Source organism: Haliaeetus leucocephalus, unplaced genomic scaffold (assembly GCF_000737465.1).
Source record: "Haliaeetus leucocephalus isolate CR32 unplaced genomic scaffold, Haliaeetus_leucocephalus-4.0 Scaffold110, whole genome shotgun sequence".
Lineage (NCBI taxonomy): Eukaryota > Metazoa > Chordata > Aves > Accipitriformes > Accipitridae > Haliaeetus > Haliaeetus leucocephalus.
In genome coordinates, this window is record NW_010972546.1 from 828,456 (window position 1) to 848,657 (window position 20,202).

A 20,202-nucleotide genomic window follows, 5' to 3' on the forward strand; every position below is an offset into this window, starting at 1 on the left:
TTTTGGTATTTCCCCCCCTTAAATTTGATCAGAGTGAAGCTAACATGGGCTTGCTGGTCCGGTAGGAAATGGAACTCAATTTTACATTTTTTTAAACAATTTTACTGTATTAAAAATGACAGAGGTTAGAAACAAAGCTCTTATACTTTTATTGAACTGGAATTAGAAGTGACAGAAAATCATTTTGGTCCTAGTGCAGTAAATGTTATCACTAAAACATGTTCAGGGGAGATTAGGACAGTCTCTCAAGCACAGGAGACAAAAGTTCACAAAACAAGAAGTGATTTTGCTGTCCTTGTCTTGCAGCCGTTGTCTGTTCAGGAGACAAAAGTATTTCAGCTCTCAGGGATGCTGGACTTGGGGGTGAGGGGAATGCAGGTACCTCTCACTGAGCAGAGGCTGAGCCCAGGGAGGAGATGTTTCTCAAATCCAATGTTGAATAATGTTTGAATTCTCAAAGCAAATGTTGAGTATCAGTTAATGCTGATCGGAAACAAAAGGATGGAGCTGCTGTTATGGTTCCCCTGACCTTGGGAAGGTGGTGTCACCTCTCTGGGCTTGAGAGATAAGATGTAGCTGCCATAGGATGGATAGGAAAGAGCTCACTGTAAAAATGGGGGACCACTGCCAAGAGCATCCAAAGGCCCAGAGAAATTTGCAGCCCTTTCTTGCTACAAAGCACAGTGGTATGGCTCTTTCCAATATAATACAGCTGTTATTTATTACTGAGCCCATTCTCCCAGGAAAGTTTCTTCTGTCTGTGAGCATTTTTAATTTTTTTTTTTGTCCAAAGCAAACAAGTCAAATAAATATTATGCCCTTAATCAGAATTCTGTTGTTGTTTTCTAATTAATCTGTGTCAGTAGCTTGAATGTTTGTGTTAAATCATTTTCTTCATGAAAGCTTTTAATGAGGAAACAAATTGATTGGATTTTTACATACTGGATTCTTGCCACTAATGCCTATAGACCAACCCTTTGTTACACATCTTGCCTGTGAATGGGTCACTTTGTGGTTTATCCCCGAGCCTTGATCTGTTTCCAAAACTCGCCAGTGCTGTTCCCTTATTAAAATGACTCAGATGTCAACCCAAGATGTGCTCAAAGTGTGAGAGGTTAAGAAATCATAGAGCATTTTTTTTGGCATGGCCAGAAGCGGGCAGCATGCATACTGCCCTCCGCAATGCTGTTGCTGTAAGGAAAGGTGTGAGATGAGGTTAAGAAAAGAGTCATAGAATGGAGTCATGGATAGCTTGGCTTGGAAGGGACCTTTAAAGGTCTTTAAGGTTGCAAAGCAAAAGGTCATGTAAACCTTTGCGTTTGGAGAGAGAGACCTGTCCCAATGGAAGGAAGTTGGAAGCCGTTGAAACTTTTCAAGAGAAAAATGTGAAGGAGATTCCTTGGGTAGCAGAGGATGTTGCAGGGGCCAGCCAGCATCTGTACGACTCGCAATTCCTCTTGAAGTTTCTTGCACAAAATCTGCGTTGACCACTTGCTGGGTTCCTGGCAGCACTTCTGGCATAATTCTCCCATCTGTCGCTTATTCATCAGGCTGGAACAAATCATTAAGAAAATAATGTATACTTATGTCTGTCTTTTTTTGGTCTTTTAGGTACCACTTGGAATTTCTGCCCCGAGGTGAGTACAACCCACGGGAAGGAGGGGTGAGTTCTCACTGTTATGAGCTTGGGGAGTAGGGAAGGGCTGGACATACGTGGCGATTTCTATGCAAAGTCAACAAGGAGAAGAGCTTAAACTGAATATATAGCTGTGTGTGGCAGTTCTTAGGGGTGGAAAGGGGCAAAACTGTGGTGAGGGCTATAGCAGGAGTTGGGCTTAGTATTCTTTCTGAGCAGCAGAAGTCCATTTCTCCTTACCCTTGAGAGCAAATAATACGAAACTCTGTGGTGCTGACATAAACGTACTGTCTTGGAGAAGCCCAGGAAATTTTTCTGCCAAACTTCTGTCTCCAGAAAAGGCTTAAAGTTCAGAAAAGGCAGCAGATTCCCATGGGCCATTGACTTGGGAGCAAAGACTGTTGGGTAACCTTCAGCAAGTTTCCTCCAGCCTCATTCTTTCATGTTAACCTGAACTTGAAACTGAATCACCCTCCAGGTGTAGACAAATGGTCAGGCTGTAAATTTTTCAGGACTGTGACCATCTCTTGTTATGTCTGTTAACAAGCTGGGAGATTCTGATTGTGACTTTGATCTTCATTTCCGCAATAATCGGGGTGATGATTTAAACTTTCCAGGGTGCCTGCAGGTCACAAGCTGTGTCAGTGGGTACTTCTGCATATTTGGGGCAATTGATGGATAGGTAGGTATTTGCTCAGAGCTGACCTGGAGCTCCTTTGACTGTGTATTGCATCAGTGGAGCTCAGCTCTGATCCCGAATTTGGAGCGTTGGGTACAACCAGGCTGCAGCCAAGGCACGTGGTTTGTTGGGTTCGTCCTTTTTCCTTACACAATGGTTGTGATACATGAACACCGACACAAGGATCTGCCGGTGTTCAAACAAGATGGGAGCTGGGGCCGTAATAAAAATCCTTGCGAGTGTTCCAACTCGGCTAATCCTTCATTTACTCCAGGAATAAATTCCAGTATGTTACCTCCTCGATCAGGGCCCACTTCCAGCACATCCTGTCTGTCTGGCAGCGCAGAAATGTCAGAAATGCAGCAGCGTTGCAATTCCCACTAGAACAGTGTTATCACATTTTAATATGAGCCTCGGTGCAGCCTCGGTGCTTCTAATTGCTTTCAAACCATTGTTTTCATGCGTTTGGTTGATGAACCCAGCATCTGGCATCATTTGAGAAAGTACAACAGACAGCTGTGTTCAAAATTAAAAAAAAGTGAGAGAGGATTAGAACACATAAAAGGGCTCAAAATTAGATTTTTTTTTTAATTTTGAAAGTTCATACAATTTAAAGGGTGGAGGAGGGATGCTTTTGTTCTTTTGAAATATTCTTCATTCTTTTATAGAGTTGGAAGCCTAAATAATATTAGGAAGATTGGTTTGTAGAACTGTGTATAGCTTTGTAAATGAAGTGCCTAGCTTGCTTAAATGCCTCCTAGGAATTACTGTACAAGTGTTTGGGTCTTCAGGTATGTAGATATCTCCAAATGTGCCCCTATGTCATTTTGGTAACTAATAAAATTCAGAAAAAATGTAATAGGAAACAGGACAATTGGGAAGTGAAAACATGGGCTCAGACATCACCTTGAGATCCTCAGCTCCAGTTTGTGATACCAACTCCAGTTTGTGATACCTTGCTGGGGGAAGGAAAGGTGGTGATGAGAACTTGGTGCGCGCTGGATGGAAAAGAGCCGGAGAAACTATATCGCGGGGCTTGGTTTTAAAGAAAAAAAAAATCTCATGTGCCTGGACATATTGGTAGGAGGACTGAGGGATAAAAAAAAAAAAGACAACACAAACTAGCTGCCAAGCTGCACTCCCAGTGCCTTTAACAAGCTGATATGGCAAAGGAAAAGGCTTCTCCTAAGAAGGTTTGGGATTTTCTTTGTAGTTAACAGCCTTTCTAGAGGGGATAAGCACAACTTGTGACCACGTCTGGTAAAGGCAGTTGTGCTCCTTGAACTCAGAGCCATGCTCTGAAGTCCCTGTGAAGACCAAAACCTCAGTGATTCCAGCTATCCCAACCTATTGGTTTCCAGTATTGGCTGGAATTAATAGAATTGGTTTTGATATCTCCCAGCAAGCAGAAAGGTATATGAAATGGGAACATAGGTTTTCTTGAGGATAAGTTGGGTACACTAGTGCAGTTTCAGAAAGATGTAACTGAACAGAACATAAGACTTGCAGGATGAGTTGCTGGGCCCAATTCCTATGGACCAAGCGATGTTGTTGACTGTAGTGCATAGCTGCAAATTATTTTTGCCTTCTTCCTTAGGTGCTCTTTGAGCAGAGCCCCAGGTTGACTCATATTTCCTTTTGGAGGAGGGCTGACTGCTGATGTGAAGCATTTTATACACTTGATATATTTTATGCATGCATGCCCTTGCTGTCTTGCAGCATGCTCCCCTTTGTGGAAAGAGCTAAGGAAAGTTGGCAAAGAAAATCTGGAGAAGACCTGGGTCAGTTGTAGCCCTCCCCCAAGTTCCTTTCTGCTGTTTCTGTCTCTTCGCACACTTCAGTGGAGGGGAAATGTTGTTAGAAGACACGAGTAGTCTGAGGGAGTGGTGACAGGTCATTCTGGGGTACTGCAAGGCAATCCAACTTTAAATGGGAGAACAGGAAAACTGGAGGAAAGAGGTGAGTATTTGGGAAGAGAATGGAGGGACAGGGAGCAATGCAAAAGGAAGGATTAAAGAAGAAAAAGATGCACGTGTGGCTAAATAAGAGCTGTGGGTCAGGGCTGGAAGTTTGGCTTTGCCAGAATGGGAATTTGCCCTGACTAACGTTGCTGTCACTGCTGCGTTTCTGCTGCTCCATTCCCAAACCCAAAAGGCAGGCGAAGATGGGCAAGTGTAAAAGACAATATGGCCACTGGTCGAAGTGAGTTAGATTAAATCATTGATGTCTATACGGTATTTTGAGATATTCGGGAGCACGAGCTGCTTGAAGACATGGACCTTCAGAGGTGGAGAAAATGTGGCTCTGCCCTCCCAGCCAAGGGCTCCAGCCTGGGGCTGACAAAGAATTGTCCCTCCAAATTCTCCTGTGGGGTACCTGGGCCCTCCCGCGTGGCGTTGTCCCCCAGCAAGGCGTTGCACAGAGAACTCAACTTCCATGTACTCACTCACACTGAAAAACTCACGGTGGATGCAGTTGTAGGCAATGACTTTTTACTTTATTTTGAAGAAACCAACCCCAAATAGATGAATAAAACCAGATTTATTTTCACTGAGCTTATGGTAACATTTTGCATCAAAAGTTCATCCAAATGGTTTTGTTTCAAGTCCTACGTGAGTATTTTCTGAATAGTAGTGTTCCTCAAAATATCCTTAAGTAGTCAAAATGTGAGAGAGTGAGGATTGCTGTCCCCATTTATTAAACTTAGGAAAATTGAGGCTCAAGGAATGTGCTTAAGGTACCAGAGCATCTACAGGTGTGCCCAGGAATGGGGTCCAGGTTTACTGCTTCTCCCAGCTCTGTGCCTTAACCCCAGAAAATGTCCCTGAAGCAGGGAGCAATAAATATAAATGTGTGGCCGGAAGGTGGGGTAAGGGACAAACCGGGATAAAACGTGACTTAAAAAGTGGGAGCCTTCGTGTTCTGTAAAAGGATTAAGTAAGTAACAATGTGGAAAGTCTTAGTAGGCCACTTATCTCATAGTATATACTATTTAGATGAAGTGCATATCGTTTTACCTCTATCGGCCCTACTTACTTTGGCTCGGATGCTGAGCGCTTCATGGGTCGCCGGTTGTTCTCGGGGTTGGATGTCGTAGCAGCGCACGAGGTGTGCGCGTACCCGAGGCGTGCGTGTAGTTTTCTTTCGTTAACTGGCATTATACAAAGGCCTCAAGTGTTAGATTTATGAAGTAGCTTTTCTATATAAAGCCTCAAATCTATTGAATTGAACTGAAGCGGAGCTGGATGGGAGACGGAACTGTGCATTTCCCTAAACCGCTGCTCCCTGGTATTGCATATTTGGTTCATGTAGTTATGACAAGTACAAGTAGCAAATCATTAAAGCAGCAAAAACACCATCTTTACTGTAAAGATCCCCTTTGAAGCTGCGGCAGAGTGTTCCTGAATTAATGGAGTGCATAGTGATTTTACTAAGTTTTATTTATAAAAAAACCTCTTTGCGTTCATGCCAAGAGTCTCCAGCTCAGTGGTAAGCAGGGTTCATACACAGAAACCTAGTCTAGATTTATGATGTGTTTGAAAACGCAAGGGAAAAAATATCGAATTGACAATATTTGTAACATATTGTTAAAATATCTATTCTATCGCCATGCGTGGAATTCCCCTCCTTTATAAACATGCGTGCCAGCTACAACCCTTGAAATGTCATAACACATAGAGACAAAAAGAAAACAAAAAAACTTTTGTTAGAATGCCTTCTAAAGTCCAAGATGTGTTTGGGTGGTGTGTGGAACGGAGTTAATTAATGAAAAATAGTATATACACAAAGGCATATGTTCTTTAACTTAAAAAAAGAAAAGCTTTAATATCAACACTTCTGACAGCTCCCTTTATCAGCGCTGAAGCTTTGCTTCCTGCAGCTCTGAGCATGCAGTTCTTTGCCTCCGTGTATGTATTATATTCTGGGCAAACTAATCTGCGTAGAGACAGAAGTTTTTGCATTGAAATCCCTCCTGTTTCATAGTTTTTGCAAACTGAGCAGCTGCACAGCTTTGCTTTTACATGGACTTATAAATTATTCTGCTACCTAAGGTATTGTGCACAAATTTTGGAGGCGAGTGAAGATTATGGGAGAAAACAGAATGCTTTGCTTGGAAAAATGTCATAGGTAGGAGGCGTGCGTTTGGGCTCTGGGAAGGGCTGTATGGAGCTATATTTGCATTTTTATTTACATATATACATAGAAAAATCCAGAGGTATGTATAACTTTGAAACTTGCTATTGCATTTTGAGTGTTCAAAACAGAAACCAAGCTCCCCCTTATTATGAAGCTTTGAAATCTTTTAAAAACCTGGGATTCCGAGCCAAGAGCTGCAACAGCCCATGCAGCACCCTTCAGCTGGAGAGGACAGGAAAACTTGGCAGAGCACTTGAGTGTGCTGACATCCAGCCTTGTCCCAACATGAGGCTGGGAGGACGAAGCCTCTCGACCCAGTCTGCTCCAGTGAGTGCCCTCGAACGCAGCTCTGTAGTGGTCAGAAATAGGTTCAGCGGGTTGCGAGCGCACAGTAATTAAAGGGGAGATGTTTACCCTCGATTGAAATTCATATTGCTGTAGCACGAGGAAATACAAAAGGCCTTTTCTGCATTTCTTGGAAATGTTAGGCAGTTTTTTTCTTTTTGGGTGTGCTCGTTGCATGAAATGAGGGGAGGAGAAGGGAAAAGCCTCCAAGAATAAACATGTCAATTGATGAAAAAAAGATTGGGTTTGCTGTTATCAAGCTTTACACGGAGCTAGCAAATGGAGAACTTGCAGAATTTGTAATAGGATTGAAAGACCAGGTAACAGCAGCTAGCAGTTTGGCTGGGTTATTCTGCGGTTAATGCCAAAACTTTCATGACCTTTATTGAGGAGAATTAGGTTAATGAGGAGGGCTTTTTGAACTCCTTTTAAACCAGCCCATTGATTTAAAACTTCTTACAAACTTGAGGAAAGTTTCCTGGTTTGGATTACTAGGTGCTTCTTGGAGATCTCTACCTCATTAATCAAAGTGTTCAAGTTACTGAGTCACCCATAGTCCTTTGAAACCCATCCGAATTGTAACACCTTGGGGCAGAGCTTGCCCTCTTTGTTCACATTTAGCAGCGTCTTGTGCTCCCCTCCTCGGGGAAGTTCAGAGCGCACCAGACTCTTAAGAATAAAGCAATGCACCATAACGAAGAAGGTGTAAAAATGTCAGTAAAGATGCTAAATATACAGCAGTTTGGGGAGCCCCAGCAAGTTAAATATTAACAAGTTCTATTGCTCTCACTTTGGTCAGTTAATAAAATACTCTAATTATTAGATTGCCTAAATTGCCTGATATGCAGCTTTGGAGATAGAGAGCCTTCTCAAATGAACCCTCTGTGTTTTCTGAACTTGTTTGCGTAATAGGAATGTGCTGCAGCTTTCTTTTTATAAAGAAATCTCCGGGGTTATTGTAATGTGCTTAGATGAACGCGCAGCCCAGGCATTGCTCTGTGCTCATGCAGAACAGAAGAACGTTCAAGAAATTGCCCCACTGGGGACAGAGCATGAGAGTGTTCACATACGCCATCACCTGAGCTTTCTCACGGTGGGTTATAGACCCTCCTGCTCCACAAAAGTGGGGAGAAAGGATGCGAATTCTCTCTTTTGGCCATTAAGGCATTTTGGAGCCCTTAGGAAAAGGAGTGCCCTGTTGTATACCTTTGAGCCTCGCTGGGGAGCGGGGAAATCAGTGCATTCTGCATTCATAGCCCTCGCTAAGTGGGAGCAGGTTTGGGAGTGCAGCGCTGGATCCTAACTCCTGGGTCTTCCAAGCCTTCAGCCAGTTCAACTCTGGAGTTTTGAGTCTCTCTTCCCCCCCCCTCCACAACGACTTCTGCGTTGCTTTGGTTTGCAGAGTAGTAACCCCATCCAAATCATCTGCAAAGTAGTATTTCTGCCCTTTAGTCAGACTCCATCCTGAAACATGACTGTAAAATCATCCTTTGCGTTATCCTAAGTGTCTAATGGGCATTTCCTCCAGTCCCTAGAGTGCCTATCGCTCCTGCCCTTGCATTCGCTGTCTGTACTTATTTTTTCTTAACAGTGAAAATTGCCGCAGATACGGGCAAGACAGCCTCCTTGTGTCTTGTCATTGGAATATGCTCGCTAAACTCCAGCTCCCTCATGGGTTAGTTCTGTTTATTCCTTGTTCACTTGGAAGGGTTTCGGCTAAGAAAATATGCTGAATCTACTGACACAGCAATGGACGTTACTCAAAACTATTTGGCCTGTGTAGTCTCCTCTTTGGTGCCAATGATGTTGACATCTTTTTTTAGATCCCAGACTGTATTTTCAGAACTGTTCGTTAATTGTTGCCCTGCACAAGCGTGGAGTCTGGCTTCACAGACACTGTTTTGCTGTGTTCCTAGCAAAGCTGGTACCTCAGAAGATGAACCAAAGGGCAGATTTGTGATCTTCCTCTGCCTCAGTATCCCCATCCTTTAAACGAAGACCTTCTCTCTTCAAAGAGGCTCACGAGGAATAATTTATTAGTGGACAGAAATACAAACTGTTGGTAGCTTTAGGCTGGTTTTGCTCACGTTGGACGGGCTTTGTATTTCACTGATGTGTTACCGGGTCATAAAAGAAAGAATAAATCTTGTTTACTTGTTTACATCCCGTGGGAATCTTCTGCTGCACTGGGTTTCAGGCTTGTTCCTAGCAAGACCAAACTGTGCTGTGCTTCCCCTGTCAGGCAGCTGTTCTGTGTAGCTGCTGCCCACTTGAGAAGCAGAATAAGCGGTGCCTTTCCTGAAAGGGTGCCAAGGATTGCGAGAGAGGAGCTGGAGGGAGGAAGCTGGAGGGGGAGGGAGGGAGAGAGCAAACACACAGGGAGAAAAGGGAGAGAAAACCGGAGAGGAGAGCTCAGCTGGGGAATGACACAAGGGGCTGGCAGGGGATTGGAAAATACAGAGTAATGGGAGAGATGTAGGGTGAGCTCAGCAGCTTCTTGTCTTCCCCCCCGCCCCCCCATGGGCTTGGGGGGGATATCTAGGGCCCCCCAACCTCATCTGCTCTTTGGATGCATGAGCTTTGCTGTCTCACGGAGCAGCCCTGCCAAAGTCGTCTTTTGGGCAAGGCTTGCAAGTTGCAAACTTCTTGAATGTCGTTAGCGGGGTGGCCTTTTTGGTGTGTGAGTGGGACTTGGGTTTTCTATTGCTGTTGCTTGCTTTTTTCCTTTTTAGAAATAAACCCATAATCAGTTGTGGGAAGACCGGTTTGAATATCTGCATATCAGATTAAGGGTCTACAAATTAATAACTTCCAGGTTATTTATCGTTTTGTATAATCATGAAGTTTCCTTGCTACGTGGCAGGGAGCGAAAATAATTTAACCCCAGCCTGCTTTGAGCTTCTCAGCCTCCTTTGGGTTTATTTGCTCAAAGCCAAGAGTTGCAAAACTTGAGTTCCTTTTGGGTGTGATAAAATACTTGGGCCTGTTGTAGGGCTTTGATTTTTTTTTTTTTTTTCCTCCCCCCCCCCTCCCCCCCGACAACAGGAGTAGGTTTTGCACCCCAGAAAGCTTTAGGGGTGGCATTGCCCGGCTTCTGCCTGATGGACTTGATGAATCCCAGGCAGGTTGTTGCCTTTTTCTCCCCCTCAGCAGGATTTCTGTCTGTGTGGAGGTGGCCGCGCATCCCCCGGCCGATGCTGCGCGCTGCAGCCCGACCTGCTGGGCACACGGGATCATTGCAGCCCCGAAATCCGCCACAAGCAGCCAAAGAGCCTTCTGCAAAAAGAGCTTTCCACTTTCTACTTGGTTTTTAACATAACTGGCATTTTTAGTGGACCGTTAATTTGTTTTACTACACGCAATTAGCAAAAACCGGGTACTGAGTGAACAAAATTAGGCTTGGACTGGATTCACTTGTCAGCCAGCCAAGACCTGTTTGGGTCGACATTTCTAAAACAATGATAAATCGGCTCCTCCTGCGTGCGAGGAGGTCCCTTGCTTTGCTTTTGACCCTATTGCAGTGAGGTAGACCTGTCCCACTGATAAAACACAGCGTAAGCAGAGACGGGTCCTGTTCTCACCATGGCCTTGTTTGCCTCGTGAGCCAGGGACAAACTTATTTTCCTTCTGCGCATGATCTCCGCAGCCAAGAAAATATTTATTAACTGGGATAAACACTTTGATAAAGAAATTTCTCTTGGAGTTTGTTAACAATAGCACTGTTGTTGGTACAGCCTGGGGAGGGGAGGATGGACGCGTATGTGTATCACAGTGGTGTGCAATAGAAAACGTGGGATTTTCAGGCAAATATAATGTTACCCGGGCACTGGCACTATAAGGAAGTCAATAGTCTGTATGAAGAAGGTGCAGAAAACCTGCATCCACCAAAACCTCAGCTATTTGCATATTAATCACAGGGGCTAACCACACAGATCCAAATGGGTGCTTAGGAGCCGATGAAGCCTTTAAGGCATTCAAAAAAGAAACACCATACATTTTCTAGCACATAAATGTGTTTAAAAAGGTATATAATTTATAATAGCAATGTTGACAGAGCTTTAACTACATTACAAAAGCTAAACTATAATATATTTACATGTGAGCAGTACTTACTGTGTGGGTGCATCTCTGTTGATGTGTTTCCATGTGATTCTCCATAATTTCAGCAAGTGATTGTAGTAAGGATATTAAACCATAGTATTGATAATACTTTTACAGCTCTGCTTAGGGAAATGCATTACTGCTAAATTAGTCCCTGAAAATCTAGAGATATTAACACTGTCGAGCATGAAGGCAGATGGGATTTGGATCAGAGACCTTTATTTGTGGTATGATACTAAGGAGTCATTACTTTAAAGCAGGAACTTCGTTTCCTTGAATATTAACTCAAGTTGGGGATTTTACTTCCGCTTTGGCATGAACAAGCTTATCATAAAAGCGTAAATGGAACTCGCTTGGTATTGATTTTTCTTATGCTCTAAAAAGATGCTTAATGAAACTCTAGGTACCTAGATAAAGACCTTCACTGAATGCAAAGTAAGCTTAATTGCAGTTCTCTTAACAAGCTACTGGAGATGATTTTTTTTTTTCTGCTACAAAGGCCTTTCACCTATTTAAATTGTTTCTCTTCCTGTGTGTGCCAGGATGCATTAATTCAGCTTTCCCCCCCCACCCCCATGAGAGGCAAACTGCAGCTTAAAGAAAGGAAAACTTCTTTGCCTGTTCACATGCAGAAAAAATTTCAGTCTTGGGGAACTTGATTTTTGAGGTCTTGGTAAGAGGTTTTAGTCTTAAAAGAAAGTAACTGTCCTTCCCCCGCTGCGGCAGAAGGGGAGATGGGCATGGAGGCACGTTCTGACACCGCACAACAGGATTGTAGCAAAATTAGAATCTGAACTGAGGTTTTTCTAGCATTTGTCCTAAGACCTGTCATCTGCCAGATCCTGCAACTATGCCAGAGCAGAGGTAGGACTGTTATTTTTACCCTCCAGGATTGCAAGCCCCAAAGCAAATAGGACGGGTAGGTTCAGATTATTCCCTTCCTTGCCGAGAGCAGCGTTTGCGTTCTTGAGGTTGTGGAGAACGAAGCAACAGTGTGTTCCCCTGATCATGGTGACTCTTTCTCCTGTAGGTCCTGCTTGCGCTGCTTGCTCGGAGCCCTGTTATACTTAATTAGGTTCTTTTAATTCCCCTCATAGTAATATTTTTTTTTTTTTCTCCTCCAATGCAGGGGGTCTGCCCGAGGCTGCGTCTCTGCCTGATGCCAGGTCTGCGTGATGTCCGTGGGTCCTGCAGGGACCTGGTGTGACTGATGCGACCTGCCTGACGCTGCTGCCCAAAGTCACTGCGCTCTGAATTGGCACCCCCTCTGCTGCTGGGGACACCCCCGTCACCAGAGACACAATCTGTCCCTTCTGCAATTTACTCAAAGGCGATACATATAAAGCATGATATCTGTGTTAATTACAAAGAATGCCTTCAAGCCCCTCTTTCTGCTGCTGCGCGAGAAACTGTTTCCGCAGAAAATGTCAGATGGCTAAAAGATGGCATAATTTCTTTTTTTTTTTTTTCCTGTGCCACAACTATCATGAGGCAAGAAAGCCGGGTATTTAGCACACTTGGGGGTAGCCAAACAGTGCCAGGGGAGCCTGTGGATGAGGTGTAAGCCCAAGAAACCTCTTGCTCTTTCCCTTAGAGTCAATCTTGCTGTTGTTCATGCTCCAAAGAGCGATAAGTTGGGGAATTTTGCTGAGGGTTTGAGTAGGAAGATAGAGCAGCTTTGCGTCAGGTGCAGAGTAATTATTTGCTGGGGTTCTGTGCTATTTGGTTTTTATTCCCTGTGTTTTCATTAAAAGCTAATGAGTTTTTTCTTCATTCAGAACAATAGCTTGGCCCCTGACAAGTTGTTGGTTATTTTTTCTGCTTGGACTCAACTAGCTGTTGCTGCTCCATAAACTTTATGGAGAAGTGGATTAGAGCACAAGAAGTTCTCATAATGCAAATCCAAATGGAAAGGCAATAGGATTTGTTTTAAGTAGTTACGTCTGCAGAGTTTTTGTTGATCTTGTTTTTATTACAGAAACTATAGGTGGTGTTTGAAAATATTCCTAATACTAAACCAAACAAAATGCCTTTGTTTGTATTGATTTGTGTTGCAGCAGCTCGCATAATTTGGAGTCCCACTGTGCTTGGCATGCTACATGTATGTACATACTGCAGCCTGGGTATATTTGAGTGGGTTATTGGGAGCTTGCATGAACACGTGAAACCCCAGTTTCCATTCCTGTGTGGGGACAGCAAGAAAGAGCACATTTGTGGTGACAACCCCCCGTATGATATTTCATGCCTGGGAATTATTCTGCCGAAAAAGAAACCTGTGGCTTGATTCTTCCCCACGGTTGATGTGTGTAACAGCTTCTCCTGCTGTTAAAGCCAGTGACTTATTCTTGCAAGTAACTTTCCTGATTGGGCCCTTGTTCTTGTTCCAAATGGTTTACTGCAGCCATGCACTGATGCGTGAGCCGTGCCTCCCCGGCGCGGCGGCTGCACTGTGCCACGCTGCCTCCTGCTAGTCGGAAACCAGAAACAGTTTGCTCGTTATCGCCATAATCCTGCACCTGTATCTCGTTATAGGGGACCACCTGTTACCTTGGTGCGTCTTTGAAAAGCTGGGTTTAATATGGTGCAGTTTGGTTGAAAGAAAATGTTCTTTTTTTAAGGGGCTGAACGGGCTTACGGAAACTGTCTTATAATGCTGGCATCTTCGCATCACTGCAGATAGTCGAGCCCGCAACGCTGCAGCACGGCACGGAGGAAGGATCCTCATTAGAATGAACGCTGTGTTTTCCTACGACACCGAGTTGCTGTTTGGTAGCAGCTTTTTTATATAGGCTTTTTAGAGCCTTTTTATTTGAGGATCTCAAAGTGCTACAGTAAAACGGGGAAGAAACATCCCCTTGTCACACACAACTGAGCAAAGCACTGAAATGACTTCTCCAAGGTCAGGCGGTCAGTGGTGTGCTCATGGATGCGCTCCGCTTCCCAGAGTCCGGCCAGCGGAGCGGGGGATTTCAGTCTTTGCTTTTTAACCCCTCATTGTTGTTGTTTGGTTTTTTTTTTTCCTCATGGAGGTGCATGCATGAATTTCAGTTTGTTGTAGCATAGAGGAACGTGCTTTGCTCACTCTTCGTGACCGAGAAGCGGTCGGTGGATGGAAGACTACTGCAGTACCACCGCTGCTGATGTCTGATCCTGCAGGAGGGATCCGAGCCTGCCCTTTTGGGCCAGGGACCTGCAGCTTGCTTCTTGGCATGAGAGATTAGCGACGCAGGTGTTAAGTTATGCACCTCCCCAAAAGGAGACAAGTTATTTTCTGAATTTCCTTTTTCTCCGGAATCTGATGTTCCGCGCTGCGTGCTGGGATGACTGTTGGAACCAAGTGAGCATAGAGCTGGGAAAAGATTTGATTGTTTCTTGGGCTCTTCCCCTGTTAGGAAAGTTGTAATGGCTTAAAGGGTGAACTGCCAGGGATCCCTCAGTTCTGTCATTGACCCCCGTAGGTCTTTGGTAAATCTCAAAGTCAAATCTTCAATCAGTTTTTCAAGACCTTTGAGCTTATAATATCAGCAAGACTATCATCGTGTCTGGCACCCAGTGTGATTTGTTTTTTAAGGAACTGATCTGTGGGAGGACAATCTTGTGCGTGTTACATTCTCCACAGCCAGACTGTTCCTTTTGGTGAAGAACTGAAGTTTTCTTGAAAATGTGCCCTTGAATGCAGAAGCCTGGCGTCTCTGAGAGCTTCATGCTCAGAGCAAGCAAGGGAAGGTTGCAACCTGGGATGCTGAAAATAAACCACATCCAAAATATTGTGTCACGTCTTTCTGCAGCTGGAGACTTAATGGCATCTCCACTGTGTTTCTTGGTGGGAGGAAGAGCATTGTAAACCTCTGTTCCAGGCCTTGGTACACTTTCATCAGTGCTTGATTTAAACTGTGGGGCACAGTTCCTCTGTTTGCTGAGATAAAACTTGTTTATAGTGTTTGAACACAATTACCATCAGCTGAAAACTCACCTTTCTTGCTGTTTGTTGTGTGTTGAATGAGTAAGCAGCTGTCTTTACCTCTGTTATCAGCAGTCTGGGATGTGTGTATTCAGGAAATGCAAGGCAAAAGCTTGAAAGACCACTTTTTTCCTTTGTTTGGGTTGATTAGTATTTTCTTCTATAGGTAGGCTAGCTGCACTCCATTTATATTAAAATTTGATACTAACATCTGTCACTGTAGCATCTAAGTGCCTTCTGCATAAAATCCAATATCAGTAGCAAATTCCCTAGCAAAATGTCTGCTTACAGAAAAATTCGGTGCAACATCAAGTATGGGGAGGTAATAGCTGCTGCCTCTACACACAGACACATTGCTTTGTTAATTTGTATGTGACTGCCTGTCATAGGGAGTCAATCTTTTTTTCCCCTACCACTCTTCAATTAAGGATGTCAAAGCTTTTTCCTACAATATAGGAAAGTTGTTCATTCTAGTGAAGCAGGTAGCGTAGTCCTCCGTTTTACAGGTGGATGATTTATGCAGAGGTCATGTACTGAGGGCAAGAACAAGGAATTGGATGTAGCTCTGGTAGTTTGGCCCCAAGACTGGTATTTCCAGTCTCCTCCTTGTATGCCCTCCAGGTGTGAAGTCTGTACGTATCCAGCAGGCGTGTTCTTGCAGCAGAAATATGCAGCCTTGGCCCTAAATGATGAATCTGGCCTTAAACCCACAAAAGTGGTTTGGGGTTTTGTAGAGAACTTCAGTGGAAGATGTAAACCAGGAGGAAACGTCTCACAGTGTAGGCAATAAGATTTGGGTTTAGAAATGTGTCCTCTTCACTAAAATCAGGCTCTCCTTCTCTTTCTAGGGGACGATCAGCACGATGTTGGCTTTGGACAGGACAGTTCTGATGAAAATCAGAGTTGGAGTTTGGCCCCTTCCATGACATCTGATGCTTCGCTTCCATCAGACTTCCAGGATGATGGTAAGTCATTGATGCTTTTTGAAGTCATTGAGTGAAGAAGATTGAAAGGTGAGTGTAATCTAGCATGACTTCCTTGTTGTCTTTCATCCTTCTCAATGCAGGGGGTGGTTTTTGCTTTTTTCGTGGACTGGTACGTGTTTTGTCAATGACCATAAAATATTATGGTGATCCTGAATTTAATTTAGTATTGGTGAAGTTAAATGTATTGATCATCTTGGTACAAACTGGAGTTAGTTGTTCTATTTTGGATTGACAACAGTGACGGAAAAGAGCAGAACTGGACCTGGCGGCTAGTGTTCCCCAAAGTTAACGTGCGACTTCTGGGTACGTTTCATCTTGGGTGCTCAGCCTCACGCTTTGAAGGGGCTGTGTCTTCTCCAACCTTGTCTCCCGCCACCCTTTGAAAACTAGGCATCTTTAAAGTGCTTTGCTTTGGAAAACCTTTTTGGGACCGTCTAGTGCTTGGGAATTTGGGGCTCCTCCTTCCCGCGAGTGTAGAAGCGCTCCCAGCCAAGCGGTGGATGGGAGCTGGCATCCAAGGCCAACGGCACTTTCCAAAGCATTAAATGTCAGACAGGGGTTTTCTGGGCAAAGAGTTGCTGCAATGCTCACGTCCACTTTTGAGCGGTGGTTTAGGAGTGATGGATTTGTGTTATGCTATTGAAATTGAAGTCTACAGAGCTGAGATTGTTCTGATCTTCTCAGGGGTTATCTCTGGGCCCTAGTGAAGGCTTGACTGCTCTTTGGTCTCAGATTCTCAATCTCCCGCTTCCCACAGATCTTGTTTCCTCCTCCTCTTTCGCTTCCCTTGCACTTTCCCCCCATGCTTTCTTACCCCTCTGCCTTGTCCTTCCTCTTTCATTTTCTCTGCATCAGTCCCTCCTCTTCCCCATCTCTCTCTGTTCAATGTACTCTTTCATGTCTACTCCCACTCTCGTTAGTGAATCAGCAGTCATCAGTGAAGAATACAAAGAAATGAGGATTTATTTGGGTTGAGGCCATTAGAGCCGATGGGCAACAAAGTTAGCTTCTTTGCGCAGTGCAAAACTCCAGGCATATCTGCTGTTATGTGTTGATTTGTGCTGTAAAATAAATGGCTTTGTTTAGACTGATTAGAGACAAGGTTGGTCTGATAGTTAACCAGTAATTGCAGCATGAAAAGAGGTGTGGAGTTTGGGATCGGTTGTTTTAAATAATCTGTGTGCTCAGATATGATGCACTTCTGCAGAGCGTGGCTGGAGAACGTGTGACAAGGATAATGGATGTTGGCCTAAATGGGACATGAAAGGGTGCTGAAGACCTCAAGCTTGGCCTCGTCAGGCGAGCAACGTCTCTATGAAGTCTAGGGTTTCTCCTGGCGTGTTTATTAAGCTTGTCTAAGGAGGTATTTGCTTTGCTAACTCTGAGTGGTGGTTTTTGGCAGCTTTAAGGGGCAGAGTTTGACATAACACTTGCAAGGTATGCAAACACTTGGCACCACTGGAAGTTTTCAGACACAGATGAAATGCCAGGCTCGATGGAAGGATGCCCAAATAGGTGAATGGCGAGGAGATTGATAACATAGAAAAATTGCATACTACAAAAAGGAGGGGGAAAAAGCTGGCATCGAGAGCAGTTGCATTAAAATGAGGTGTTAGTTCTTGGAAGCTGGTAAGAGCGCTGAATAACAGCAAATCATGGGCTTGACTTTGTGTGTGTTCGTTCTGGATGAAAGTTGAGCAATATTAGCTGATTGGATGCAGGCTGTTGGTAGTATGAAACAGCAATATAAAAGGGAAAAAAGACTGAATTTTGGAACCTTCTCTTTGCCCTGCCATGGTTTGTAGGGGCATCATCAGAATGAATTTTTCTAGATATCTGCCAGTATGATGGATATGCATCAGGATTGTGATTTCCTCTGGGTTTTTGAATTTGTGATGACTTACTATCAAATTTTTTTCGTGTACTTGGGGGATTGGTTTTTTTTTTTTTTGCTTGCTTGCTTGTTTTCTTTGCTTACTTTTTTCACCATAGAAAGTGAAGGCACAATGATTTTTTTTTTTATAGAAGGCACAATGATTTTTTTTTTTTTTTTTAAGGAATATGAAGTCAGTCACCTAAGAGTTTAAGCTGCTACTTCTGAGAAACGGATTAAGCTAAAGGGTGTGTCAAACAGCCCTGGTTTCTGAATTAGAACATCCTGTGGGAAAAGTAGAAAGTTTTAAGATTGCACGAACTGATTTTCATCTTTGCCGTTTGCCTTGGCTTCTCCGAGTGAGCACACTTCACTCTTACTGTGCCCCTTTTTGCTTCCACACTTTCTTGCCCATTTAGCCAGCAAGGTCCCTGGAGCAGGCACCCTGCTCTGGTGAGTTAGTACAGAGCCTGGGTCACCACGGACCCTCGGGGTGCTGCTGTCACACAGACGAGTGACCGAGAGCTGCTCCTTTCGGGCAGCACAGGTGGCTGACGCATGGAGGTAATCCATCTAGTTATGGCCAGAAGAATAAATTGGCCGGTTGTAGGAGCATACTTATCATTCCTGTGGCTTTTTTCCATCCCTTCTTAGCCCTGTTTTGCAACAACAAGAGGTTATGTCCTTAGGTGCGAGCCCACAGCACTGTTAAAGGCTGCTGTCTCCTGCCTTCCTGAATTTCCCAATTTTATTAATTCAAGGTTTTAATGGAAGCAGGGCTCTGACTGGGATGATGCTCGCTTCTGCCTCTCTTTGCTATGAAAAATGGGGTGGTTTGGAGGCAGGGGAATGCCACCACTGTTCCTTTTGAACAGACTTTTCCTCGCTTGCTCTGAACTTCTTGTGGGAATCGGAGAGAACCTTCAAAGTTGTCTCTGGAGGGAGCAAGAGGGACTGAGCGAGTTGGGGATGACTTTACTCAATGAGGCATGGCCCAGCTCTATAGGATCGTCCCTAATGAGTGATTAAGAAGCTAATGTTTGTACAGTGCTGGGAGGCTGGGAAGCACTGTGGAAGTGCTAAGTACTGTTATAATGATAAGTATTTCTTAGGAGACACTTCCCATGTAATGTACTCTGCTCAGACCTCTTGAAGACTTTTCAAAAATGTTTTGTCTTTTAAACTGGTAGATCACTTAATTTGCCAGTGTTTGTTCACTTGGTTTTATCGAAGGTAGATACCACAGCATCCTGAGGGGTAGGAGCTGTGTATCTTTAATACCTCGTGCTTCTAGATATTGCTTTATCAGTTGGGGTTTCCCCGTGGCTCCGTAGCGGCGCTTCTGCCATCATTGTGAAGTGTCTGATCTCTTGCTGGAGGGATGCTGAGCCAGGATCCAAATGATTCACTCGGCGTCACGGCGAGATCACACGGAGCTGAGTGGGTGAGGGCCACTGCGGCTTCTGTCCCCGTGCCTGGCTATCGGCTGTACTGCTGCGTCACAACAACATAAGCGACAATATATTTTCTTTTATATTACACAGGTATCCGTTAGCACGTGGAAGGGAGCATAAATCACAGTGACAGGGATGTACTTTATGGGTTCTGTTAGGCATGGTCTCTGGGGTAAGAAATCTTGCCTCTGACTTCCAAGATTTTTTCCATCATGTCAGCAGAGAACTTTGGCCAAACATACTTACATCTCATTCAGTTGTGTGTGGTGTGTTTTTTTTAAATATGTAAGTTCTGAGTGTCTTAAAATCAAATCCTTTGATTTATAAAATTGATTTATAAAAATGGCTTTTATCTTAAAAGGTGTGGAGGGTGGTAGAGGAGATGGTACTTCACTATGGCTTGGGGCGAAGGGGGGACACGGGTACAAATGCAATGTGATACTAAAGGTTTTGAGGGGGTTAGAAACTGTAAAGAGGTAGCACACCTTTGATCCACCTCCAGGTACTTCTTGAACTCATTTGCATCCTGGAGAAGGCCCTCTTTGCTCATGTTTGGCCTTCTAGTATATGGAAATGGGTAGGGAAGCAATAAAATACCAAAGTGAGTTTTGTACGTAATTCCTCAGAAACAAGATGCTGGCGAGCCAGCATGCAAATCCAGGGGAGAAGTCTGTAAACTTCTTCTAGAAGTTTCTTGCCTGGTCCATGGCAGCTTCCAGCCAGCCTCTGAATGGGCTCCTCTTTCAAGGTGTGCTGTTTTCTCTCCTGGTGTTCTGGAGAACCGAATCCTTTCTCCTTGAGGTGTGGAGTGTTCTGAACCACACACGTTTCCCTGCTTTTAGGGAGTCCTTGCATCCAGAACTACAGCTTCTGCTTTTATTTCCCCTGCGTTTATTTCCCCTGCACCTCTCACATGCTTCTAAACTCTAATGAACCGCTTCCTAAATTATGGAATGAATTGCTTTAAAAATCCAGCCTGCAGGAATGTTTTCAGCAGCACCTTGAGGAGCTGGATAGGCGGGGGGGGGGG

At 44.2% G+C, this 20,202-nt stretch overlaps 1 protein-coding gene across 1 annotated transcript in view; it reads left to right on the plus strand.

Annotated features, from left to right (window-relative positions):
* Positions 1-20,202, plus strand: part of SKAP1 (src kinase associated phosphoprotein 1) — a 155,084-nt gene that overhangs the window by 15,589 nt on the left and 119,293 nt on the right. The window contains exons 3-4 of the mRNA XM_010585673.1: positions 1,612-1,637; positions 15,708-15,824. Coding sequence (XP_010583975.1) covers positions 1,612-1,637; positions 15,708-15,824 — 143 coding nt within the window. The remainder of the gene's footprint in view (positions 1-1,611; positions 1,638-15,707; positions 15,825-20,202) is intronic.